The following is a 10,396-nucleotide window of genomic DNA, read 5'->3' as shown; positions in this document are numbered from 1 at the left end:
TATGCAGTCGACACATACGATGTGTCTCGAAGTACTGGCGGGAATAATGCCGTTGAAAAATCGGTTCTTCGATTTATCGCTACGTTTCCTAATTCGAAGTGTTACTATGAATCCTTTGGTGATAGAAAATTTGGAAAGGCTTATGAATATTAATCCGCTAGTAAAATATGTAAACAATTATGAAACTTTTAGTCAATTAGAAATAAATCCTTCTTTATTAAATTCGGACACGAGTCACTTTTACCCGATTAGCAGTTCCTTGATAAGATGCGATCTGTCCATGACCGCTGACATCCGTGGAATACCAGATCACGTCCGACCCCACGTCATTCCTTCAATCTTTGCATCAAAAGTACGTGAAATTGACCCTACAAAAATGTTCTTTACTGATGGTTCTAGAATCGACGGCGCGACTGGTTTCGCAGTGTACAATGAGCGCTTTGAAGCTTCGTTCAAGCTTCGAGAGCCATGCTCCGTTTACGTTGCTGAATTAGCCGCAATTTATTGTAGCTTGGAACACATTCGCACACTGCCCGTAGACCACTATTTCATCTATTCGGATAGTCTCAGCTCCGTTGAGGCGATTCGATCGATGAAACTGATGAAGCGCGCTTCCCATTTTTTGCTGGAAATTTCAGGGATATTGGGCGCTTTGATCGAAAATTCGTACAGGATTACCTTAGCTTGGATCCCGTCTCATTGTCTTATTCAAGGCAATGAGAATGCGGACTCATTGGCTAAGGTGGGCGCGTTACAAGGTGAAATTTTTGAGAGGATAATAACTTACAATGAATATTTTTCAATACCTCGCACTTTAGCGATTAACGCTTGGCAGTCTAGCTGGGATAATGGCACAAAGGGACGTTGGTTCCATACGATTATCCCTAAGGTTCCGACGAAGGCATGGTTTAAGCATTTTAACATGAGTCGCGATTTCATTCGCGTGGTTTCTCGGCTCATGTCAAATCACTGCCGGCTTGACGCGCATTTGTTTCGTATACAACTAGTTACAAGCAATGTTTGTGTTTGTGGGGATGGCTACCACGACATTGATCATGTTGTGTGGACGTGTGAACGGTTTGATCGATCGAGGGCTTGGCTACTGGATACCCTTAGGGCCCGAAGTAAACTACCTGGGGTTCCAATTCGAGACATCTTGGCAAACTTAGATCTTGAATATTTGTACCCTATATACAAATATCTTAAAATGTCTGACTTGGTCGTTTAGTCCACTTCCTCTCTGTCTTTACTCTATCTAATGCTCTTTTCGTCTATTCATTAGAACAACCTCTCGTCCGACCGGTTCGATAACACCGGAATGAAGGCTGGCCAGGAACACAATACCTGCGGTAGCTTACGAAACCACGCTACAGGAAGCCACCACCGACCAAAGACGGAAATCTGTTCTCGAGAGTGACCCTACACAATCCTCTTTCCCTCCCTCTTAGTTAATCAATTAACAGTTGAGTAGCCGCGACGATTACGGCCCCCCTCTTACTAACACCACATAAAAGTGAAAGTGAATACTCGGCAAAAAAAAAACTTTATGAGTTAAATGCCTTAATAAAGCTACCTGTAAATAATGAAAAAAAAAAAAAATATCTGACCAGTAATATGATAAACGAATTACGAGAAATTCATTGTTTTTGTTGTCAATGTATTATTCGATCAAACCGATCCAGCAAATCAAATTTTTCAATATTTGAAGATAATTTGAAAAAAAAAATGAATTCAAATTTAAAAATAAAATTTAAAGAATCGGATCTTATACGCTACGAATGCTCTTTGATAGAGCTCTTGAAAAAATTGGAAACCATAAATTACGTGTTGCTTAATGTTTCATTGAAAAATTCACTGTATTCAGTAGAATTCTTGATGTCTGAGACCAAATTTTTATTTGTATTACTCAGGATGGGGCATTTACAAACAAAATTTCCAAAATATTATAACGTTTCAGCTACAAACAGTTAGCTAATGCATTCATTACTATTTTAGGAGGAAACTTGAAAGAGCTTTAGGATGAAAACCTGCCGCACATGTCTGTCCCAAACAGATGATATGATTTCTCTTTTTGCAAAAACAAACGAACACTTGTTGGCAGACATCATATCTCAGATATGTTCCGTTACGGTATTTATGTTTTAGTAATAAAGCTCCAATAATTAATTAATGTTTTATTTTTCAGATAATCGTAAATGACAGTTTTCCTGGCGAAATCTGTAAAAAATGTGTTGAGAAGGTTGATCAACTAGTTGATTTCATCAATTTGGTAAAATCATCAGATGCTAAATTAAAACAATCAATACACAGTTCTGCAAATTCTTCGATTTTTGAAGAAGTTTCTATTAAGTCGGAAATAGTTGAAAATGAAATAAAATTTGGCGATAGCGATACTGAAATTACCAATTTGACCAGCTCTTGTCCACTTATTCCAGAAGTTGCAACAATTACAAACAAAAATTTCAAACAACGACGTTGCAAAATTGTCAACCTCGAAAAATCGATAGAAACGCTTCCATCAGATAAGGGGGTTACAAAAATAAAATCCGAAGCTTTGGATGATCCGTTAGATAATGGCAGCTCTAATGACACAGAAGATGAAACGTTCTCGCAAACATCTAGGGAACCTCGAACTAAAAGAAAGGGCAGATCAGCTAAACTAACTTTAACGGAAGAACCAATTACTAAAGAAATAAACAGACGAAAAGAATCTCAAGACCAAAATTTGGAAGATATGTACAATACGATAGATCTACCTAAGAAAAATTTTCTCTGCTGTTATTGCTTCGATCATTTCGATGCTCAAGAAGATTATCTGATGCATGTTGAAGTTCACAGGAAACATAACAACCCAAACATGAACCAACCTCACTCTTGCGATATTTGCAAGCGGAAGTTTAATAAAGATGTAGGTCTAGAACGCCATAGAAAAAAGTTCCAGGAAGCTGACAAGCTGTATGAATGTGTAAAATGTTCTTCCAAGTTCATGAATAAACCCGGGCTAAGACTGCATATACTGCTTCATCATTCCACCAAAAACACCTCTGAACAGGAAATAATGTGTTGCGCTCAAAGTTGTTCAAAAACATTCGAAACGGAGGATGCATTACGAAATCATGCTCAAGATGCACATAAATTTAACAAAATAGCATACCAACAGTCCGATGCGGCTAAAAATCCTATAGAGTGCCCTATTTGCTACAAACGGTTTCCATCGCAGTTTAGATTTCGTTGCCACAAAAAGCGGAATTCGAAGCCTATGAAGCACCAGTGCTTTACATGTGGACTGAAATTTCGCACGGCAGAAGTTTTGAGCATACATGAGATCAATCATGGGAAAAGCAAACCCTTCGTATGCACCATATGTGAAAAACCGTTTGCTAGCAAAAGTTCCTTGAATGCTCATCTACGTACTCACAATAATGACAAACGGTTTGCTTGCGCCGTGTGTGATCGGAGGTTTTTTCAGAAGGCTCAGTTGAAAGCTCACGAAATCGATCACAACAATGAACCGTTGCCATTCAACTGTGAACACTGTGATAAATCTTTCAAGTGTAAAGCGTACCTGGTGAATCATATGCGTAGGCACACGGGCGAGAAGCCGTTTCCATGTCGCCATTGTTCGATGACCTTTGCGAATGGTACCACCCGACAGCGGCACGAGATGAACCACACAGGTAAATAATTCGGTTCAATCCAACACTGATATTTCGTTGTGTACAATTTTAAAAATAATTTAATATGTTGCTGTCCACAGGCGATAAACCTTTTCAATGTTCTTTCTGTGATGAAAAATTCACCATGAAACGTTTGAAGCTTGAACATGAGTGCAAGCATACAGGTGACTGTTTATGTCTACAGTAACCAAAGACAAACTGTAATGTTCGTATATTTCCAGGTATTAAGCCGTTTAAATGTAACTTCTGTGATAAAGGCTTTATACGCAAGAGCCTGCTGAGGGATCATGAAAGCATTCATACTGGTAAGAACTGATGAGAACCTACAACCTACGTATTTCGAACTTTTTACTTAACATTTCGTCTTTACTCAGGTAACAATGCGTATCATTGCAAGCTTTGTGACAACTCCTTCAGCCATAGAAAAAAACTTCAGCTGCATCTTCGGACGCATGAGCCTGCTGTAGAAAAATTATCGGGTTTGGAACAGCCCTTTTCTAAGAGCACCTTTGGTTGCGAATAAATGAGGATATAAACAACTTTAACAAAAAAATGTACTGAAAACGACAAAAAATTTCTTAAGCATCAACTCTGAAGAAGATTTTTAGTTTTAGAAAGTTGAGGTAAACCATTTAATTATTTTTTCTAAATTTTCAATGCCATTTCCAGTTTTTCAAACATTTTCATCTCACTCTTGATAACGGTAAAAGTATAAATGATTAAATTGTTCATCGCCGCGATGAATTGTTGTTGTTTTCATCGACTTTGATGAAAAAATCATAAATAAAAGTATAAATAACCTGCATAATTATCCTTTAGGGATGAATCATATCCTAAAATCCAAAGAAAAAAAACTGCATTTCACTTATAAAGTTTCATTTTGAAGAGTGTATCACTTTATTAATCTATGTTAGTAGAAGGGAGATGTGCTGTACAAATGAGCTAGGAATTAAGAAGAAATAAAATCACATCTAACCTTCATATCGCCATATCATAAAATCAGCTGGGATATTTCGGAGGAGTAGTTCTACGATTGTATACCGATTGGCATAAAGTCATTTGGCATAAAGCCGTTTGCCATAACATTCCCGGTCATATTTGCATCGTCCCGGGTGACGATTTTGTTTATTCAGATTGGCCCCGTGCCAGTGGAGAAAACGAGAATAGTATAATTTTCCCAGGTCTGATAACTACATATATGGGATACTGCTTAAATTGCTAAGAATATGTCTCGGTTTTAAATTTGTGCATAGAGTTGTTTTTGACATTTCTTACGCACACCACACATTTAATGTGTTGGTCTCGTTGTTCTACTTATTTCCAAAATGTGTGAAATTTGACACACTAATGTGTGAAGAATTTTGTCAGTGTATAGCTGTTGCTAACAGTCATTTAAACAAAAAATTTTGCTAGCAAAAAGAAACAAAATTTTCTTGTTTCTGTGAAAAAAACCGAAATTTATTTCTCTTTGCAGTAATTTGTGCTTAAAATTTGTTTCGATCGTTATAATATGAAATGGAGCAACTTTGTCGAGTCTGTACAGAGCCGGAGAATCGTTCGGTTAATCCATTAGTTGATATTTTTACCACCACCATCGAGCTGAACCAACAACAGCAGCATCAATCGAGACAGATCTCTTCCGGTGGACACCAAGCTGTAAACGGGACTGGCGAAGATGAAGAACCAACAATATTAATCCAGACCATCGCACAGGCTATGGTATCATGTTTGGATGTTGAGGTAAGAATCGCTAAAAACTATTCTCGGTTACCGAATCCTTTTATTACTTTTATACCATTATCTGCTTCCAGATAAAGCCTAACGATGAACTGCCCCATAGTATCTGCCACAACTGTATGGACAGGTTGAAAGAAACATGGAACCTTCGTGAACTATGTAAAGCAAGCGAAAAAAAGCTTAAATTTATGGTAGAGGAAGGATTTGATATCGTCAAACAAGAAATCTTCAAAGAAGAATCTTTTGAAGTGCATGAAAACGAGGTACCCGGATCACCTTTCGAGGTATTGAAAGACAGTGTGGAACCAGAAACAAGTGTTTTCCCAAGCTCTTCAGGAAAATCATCTGACCCAACGAAAGACTCGCTACATTCAGAGTTCAGTTGGTCTTACGCGGACCTAGCTAAAGGACGGTTCCGTTCGAGAAGTGGAGAGGACCACACGTGGGACATCATAGAAATTACTGATTCCCGTTGTTGTGGATGCTTCAAATTTTTTACCTCCAGATCTGCGATGGCGAATCACAGAGCGAAGGAACACAAGGCACTACCACATGGGGATAGAAACAAGCGGTTCGAATGCAACGGTTGTATGCAACTGTTTTCCAGTACCGATGCGATGAATTTCCATCAGAAAATGGCCCGGGCAAGACAGTTGTTTCATTGTATAAAGTGTGATATTTTGTCTCCCAGTAAGCGTCAGTTGAAGGCTCATCTAAGGATTCACGCCCTAAAACCTTTAACGTTTGATGGAAATGAACATGTATCCAAAGGCTCGGGTATCAGTGGACCACTGTCCGAAAGTGATAGCCGATTCATGAAAAAGTTCATCACATTTGACTATTTCGTCTACAATGGATACTATTGTTGCGATTGTTGGACCTATTGTGAGACCAAGCGTGAAATGAAACGACATGGTGAGAAAGAACATCAGGGAAATCGAGGGTTCGATGAGGATTATCAGTGTTTTGCTTGTTTGAAGTATTAGGAAAATCCGATTTGCTACCATTCAGATTTCATAACATTGTTTTTTTTCAGATCTTTTCCGACCGAAGACATTTTCAAGCAACATATGAATGAATTGGAAACCCAGCATGCATATTACTGTAAAACGTGCAAATTATTGTTCCGTAACGCGGAAACTTTAAAACAGCATCAGCAATCGAGTTCTAAGCATGAAGGGTTTTTTGAATTAGAAATTATAGACGTCCAAGATGAAATAGAGATCTTCAAACCAACAAGTTCTTCATCGATAAGAGAAAGTCATCAAATGAAAAGGGTTCAGACGACAGCAAACAATGATTACGAAGATGATGCTTTCGAGGACGAAAATATTCCAGAAAACGGCGATTCAAACGATGAGGATTACGAACCTAACGCCTCATCGGTTCAGGAGAAGGCTGTTAAAGAACCGTACGGGCGCCGACTGTATGCTCCTGTTGTAACCAAGCGAAACGATCCTGATCTCACGGAAGGATCGGTAGTTGAAATATCTAGCACAACTCGGTTTCGATGTTGTGGTTGCTATCAAAGTTTTCTCACCGAAGAAGAGTTGGACCAGCATGCATTAAACACTTATCAACATTCTAATGAACAGCTTGCTGTGCACGGGAACCATCCGTACCAGTGCCAACGGTGCTTTCGGCAATTCGATAAAGCAGTCTCATTGCTAATGCATCAGCTGTTTGTTAGAACTGTGCTACTGTACCGTTGCAAGCTGTGTCCGCGAGAGTTTGATTTTCAGAGCTTATTTATTCGACACTACATCACCCACGAGGAGGTTTTCAACAGCGTTGATAAACGAGGACCGAAACCGAAAACATCAGCAGAGGTACGAGCTTTTTTTTTAATTTAGTTTTCCAAATCTTATGAAAAATTTGATTTTCGGGTAAGTGAGGGGTTTAGAATTATTTGTCCACTCTTGAAAATTATCATGTCAATCATATTCGAGTAGAAAGAATCTCCAGGATTTTACTTCTTGATTTTAATAAGTGGGTGTCTGTTTACAAAGATAATTGATTATTTTCGAACAAGAGTAAATCCACAACAAAATTCAAATGTCTAAAATACCCTTGTATCTTCTTTATCAGAAAATCGATAACAAATTTTACTGCTGTTTCACGGCTTGCAAGGAATCGTACCTAGAATACAACAGTTTGTTGGCCCACGTTGACGATAACCACGGAGTGAAAAGGAATCAGTTCAAAGATTATCGCGACAGCGACGAAAATTGCTGTGAAATTTGTTTCCGGAGCTTTAATAATTACCGGGCACTCATACGCCACATGTCACAGCAGCAGAGACCGATTATGACTGGTGGATATACCTGCAGCACCTGTGGTATTCAGAAGAAATCGATTGCCACACTGAGAGATCACGAAAACATTCACACCGGAGCCAAACCTTACAAGTGTGATGTTTGCAGCAAGGCGTTTTCCTCGAAAACCATACTCAACAATCATATGATCGTACACAGACAGGAACGTCCATTTAGTTGTGAAATTTGTGGCAAAACGTTCGCCCGGAAACGTAATTGGAAAGATCACGCCATGACCCACACGGACGAACGACCATGGGAGTGTGAGATTTGCAAACTAACGTTTCGCATCGAGACGCAGTTCTTAACCCACAAACGACGCCACACAGGAGTTCGACCGTACAAATGCAGCTTCTGTGATAAAGTCTATAGCCACGCGACGGACCGGAAGCGGCATGAAATGGCAGCCCACACGGGCGTAAAGCCGCACCAGTGCAGTTTCTGTCCGCTAGCGTTTATCCGAAAGCGGCAGCTGATCATCCACGAACGAACACACACCGGTGAGAAGCCTTTCGAATGCCAGTATTGTGGACAGGCTTTTATCCAGCAGGGTTATTTGACCCGGCATTTGGCAACGCACAAGCCACGTGCAGATGCTTTGCTGTAGCTGTAGGGTTTTATTGAATGCCAATACAAGATGTGTACGTCTTAGGCATTTTTGTTCTTTGTAAACCAATTTTAAATGAGACTAATGTCACACGAGTGATAAATCATCTCCAATTCACTCAAAAATAATTAGGCATTTTCGTATGTAGTATTCCGAAAAAGTCCTTGGCTTCTTACATTAATGTTTAGTCTCTTCAAATAAGGATTTTTACTCTTATTTTCTCAATTTACAGAAATAAACACTCTCATAACTTAAGAATACCCATAGCTGTTTATATTACTTAACACAATTTGAATTAATTACAATTAAAAAAAAAGAGTAATATAAGTACATTCGGTCGCTCCAGGAAGATGATGAGCTTTCAATCATCCAGAATATAGACATCGTCATCGTCTTCTTCATCCTGATTGGAATTATCTTCGACATCGTGAATGGTAAACGTTTGACCGCCTGAATTGATTTGCTGGGGAACATTGTTCATAGACAGTGAGTGTGCTGGCGCTGTCCCACCAAGACTGGCGCTGCACTCCGGCAAATGTTTCTCAAACGCTGGTCGTCCAAACTGGATCAGCAAACACCCGTCGCAAACGTAAATTTTTTTTCTGCTAAACTTTTGATGCAAACTTAACAAACTCTTTCTCTTGAATCGTTTCCAGCATTGCTCGCAAACGAATGGTTTTGATGAGCCAAACAAGTCCATTTGGTTCCAAGAGCTTTTCCGATGTTCCTCGGTACAGTGAATATCCAGATCTTGCCGAGTGGCGAACATATGAGTGCAGGCACAGCAACGGTGCCAGGTGAACTCAATAATCGTGAATCCTGCACCACGTTCCACTTGCCTGTATTGAGATTCTCTGAGATGAGATAATCTGAGCGAAGAACTTATTTCGCAAAAACCCAAAGCAAATGTATCCATTACAGGACTGTCGGCCAAAGATTGGACGTGACTCACACGGAAGTTTGATTCTACCTTTGGTTCCGCGTCGAAAATGCTGTGTCCAAACGCAATTGAATTCTGCTCATCCGCCAGCATAACGTCTTGAGAATCATCCATGGTTTCGCCCATTTCTTTTTCCAAATCCTCCAAAGAACGACCATGCTTTTCACGCAGATGACTCAAGAGTGCTTCCTTTTTATCCAGCAAAAGATAACATTCTCGGCAACAGAACAAATTCGTTCGACCAGATTTTTGAAGATGTTCATCGAGCGTATCGAAATCAGCAAATCTGTTGAAGCAAATAGGACATTGAGTGACATCGGTTGGTTGATGTTGCTTGCAGTGTTCGAGAAGTGTTTCCTCCGATGGAAAAGCTTCGGTGCAGCCACAACATCGTAGTGCTGAAAAATTCAGCTCTATATAATGGAATCGATTTACCAATATTCGGTAATCCGCTTGATCATAGTTAAACAGATATGAATCTTGCTCTTTGCGAAATTCGTTCATAGATTTCGAATTGCTTTCTTCACTTGGCTCTGAAGAAGTGTTAGATTTTTCCGGAAGTAGATCATCTTTTTGAGAGTCTCTATTGCGCAGTATTAAATCCGATTCGATGCACATTTTACGGAAATTGTACGCAGCTTTTAATTGATCCATACAGCTTTCACACACTTCTTGCGGGCCGGGTTCTCCCGAATTGACCTATGCAAGCCAATGTTAGAGTTAATCTTATGAATTATTAACTGAAGGGATTATAATTACCTTTATACTTGTGACGAACTCAAACATTGTTTTTGCCGGGACCAAGCGGCCACACTCGGAATCCTCGGTAGAAATCGATTCTGTCGATTCCGCCACAAGCGAAATATACATCGATTCCGATGATTTCGGTTTCCGACAGGAACGACATACCTTCATAGAGTCGATGGACATCCTGTTGCTACTGGAAATGCTAAAATTTGATTATATTTTCAAGTTGAAACAAATAAAAATGTAGGAACTTACCTCAAATTTTAGGCAATTGGCGTCGTTTTCACTCGCGACCTGGCGACTACTCCCGAACTCGAATTGAATGCAGCAGTGATGCCAACTAGATTTTTTTCGAAATTTGAAAATAAGGCCT

At 39.5% G+C, this 10,396-nt stretch overlaps 3 protein-coding genes across 6 annotated transcripts; 2 read left to right on the top strand and 1 right to left on the bottom strand.

Annotated features, from left to right (window-relative positions):
* Positions 1 to 1,815: 1,815 nt before the first annotated feature.
* LOC129743659 (oocyte zinc finger protein XlCOF6-like) lies at positions 1,816 to 4,802 on the top strand. The gene is made up of 5 exons (XM_055735747.1): positions 1,816 to 2,130; positions 2,186 to 3,677; positions 3,758 to 3,841; positions 3,899 to 3,982; positions 4,052 to 4,802. The coding sequence occupies exons 1-5, from the start codon at positions 2,020 to 2,022 to the stop codon at positions 4,198 to 4,200; spliced, it is 1,920 nt and encodes a 639-aa protein (XP_055591722.1). The 5' UTR covers positions 1,816 to 2,019; the 3' UTR covers positions 4,201 to 4,802.
* LOC129743657 (zinc finger protein 709-like) lies at positions 4,211 to 8,854 on the top strand. Of its 2 annotated transcripts, XM_055735745.1 has the most exons (5): positions 4,211 to 4,300; positions 5,152 to 5,417; positions 5,489 to 6,393; positions 6,451 to 7,243; positions 7,503 to 8,854. In XM_055735745.1, the coding sequence occupies exons 2-5, from the start codon at positions 5,193 to 5,195 to the stop codon at positions 8,334 to 8,336; spliced, it is 2,757 nt and encodes a 918-aa protein (XP_055591720.1). In that variant the 5' UTR covers positions 4,211 to 4,300; positions 5,152 to 5,192; the 3' UTR covers positions 8,337 to 8,854. The 2 variants fall into 2 exon arrangements, with proteins under 2 accessions (XP_055591720.1, XP_055591719.1); XM_055735744.1 differs by lacking the exon at positions 4,211 to 4,300 and having other exon boundaries at positions 5,043 to 5,417; positions 7,503 to 8,852.
* LOC129743660 (zinc finger protein 850-like) lies at positions 8,594 to 10,365 on the bottom strand. 3 transcript variants are annotated; one of them, XM_055735748.1, is made up of 3 exons: positions 10,279 to 10,365; positions 10,036 to 10,225; positions 8,594 to 9,975 (listed from the first exon to the last, which is right to left on the bottom strand). In XM_055735748.1, exons 2-3 carry the CDS (start codon positions 10,204 to 10,206, stop codon positions 8,698 to 8,700), a joined length of 1,449 nt encoding a protein of 482 aa, XP_055591723.1. In that variant the 5' UTR covers positions 10,207 to 10,225; positions 10,279 to 10,365; the 3' UTR covers positions 8,594 to 8,697. The 3 variants fall into 3 exon arrangements, with proteins under 3 accessions (XP_055591723.1, XP_055591726.1, XP_055591725.1); XM_055735751.1 differs by having other exon boundaries at positions 10,036 to 10,213; positions 10,279 to 10,346; XM_055735750.1 differs by having other exon boundaries at positions 10,036 to 10,216; positions 10,279 to 10,345.
* Positions 10,366 to 10,396: the final 31 nt, after the last annotated feature.

Source organism: Uranotaenia lowii, chromosome 2, assembly GCF_029784155.1.
Source record: "Uranotaenia lowii strain MFRU-FL chromosome 2, ASM2978415v1, whole genome shotgun sequence".
In the NCBI taxonomy this organism is placed as follows: Eukaryota; Metazoa; Arthropoda; class Insecta; order Diptera; family Culicidae; genus Uranotaenia; species Uranotaenia lowii.
Note: the sequence above shows the minus strand (reverse complement) of the source record. Positions and strands in the feature narration are given on the sequence as shown.

Excerpts from the sequence above, each read along its gene's own strand:
- LOC129743659 (XM_055735747.1), top strand. The coding sequence starts at position 2,020 with ATGAAAACCTGCCGCACATGTCTGTCCCAAACAGATGATATGATTTCT. Across the intron at positions 2,131-2,185 it reads CTCAGATATGTTCCGTTACG|ATAATCGTAAATGACAGTTT; the intron begins GTATTTATGTTT and ends TTTATTTTTCAG. Across the intron at positions 3,678-3,757 it reads GCACGAGATGAACCACACAG|GCGATAAACCTTTTCAATGT; the intron begins GTAAATAATTCG and ends TGCTGTCCACAG.
- LOC129743657 (XM_055735745.1), top strand. The coding sequence starts at position 5,193 with ATGGAGCAACTTTGTCGAGTCTGTACAGAGCCGGAGAATCGTTCGGTT. Across the intron at positions 5,418-5,488 it reads TATCATGTTTGGATGTTGAG|ATAAAGCCTAACGATGAACT; the intron begins GTAAGAATCGCT and ends ATCTGCTTCCAG. Across the intron at positions 6,394-6,450 it reads CAGTGTTTTGCTTGTTTGAA|ATCTTTTCCGACCGAAGACA; the intron begins GTATTAGGAAAA and ends GTTTTTTTTCAG.
- LOC129743660 (XM_055735748.1), bottom strand. The coding sequence starts at position 10,206 with ATGTCCATCGACTCTATGAAGGTATGTCGTTCCTGTCGGAAACCGAAA. Across the intron at positions 9,976-10,035 it reads AGTTCGTCACAAGTATAAAG|GTCAATTCGGGAGAACCCGG; the intron begins GTAATTATAATC and ends TGGCTTGCATAG.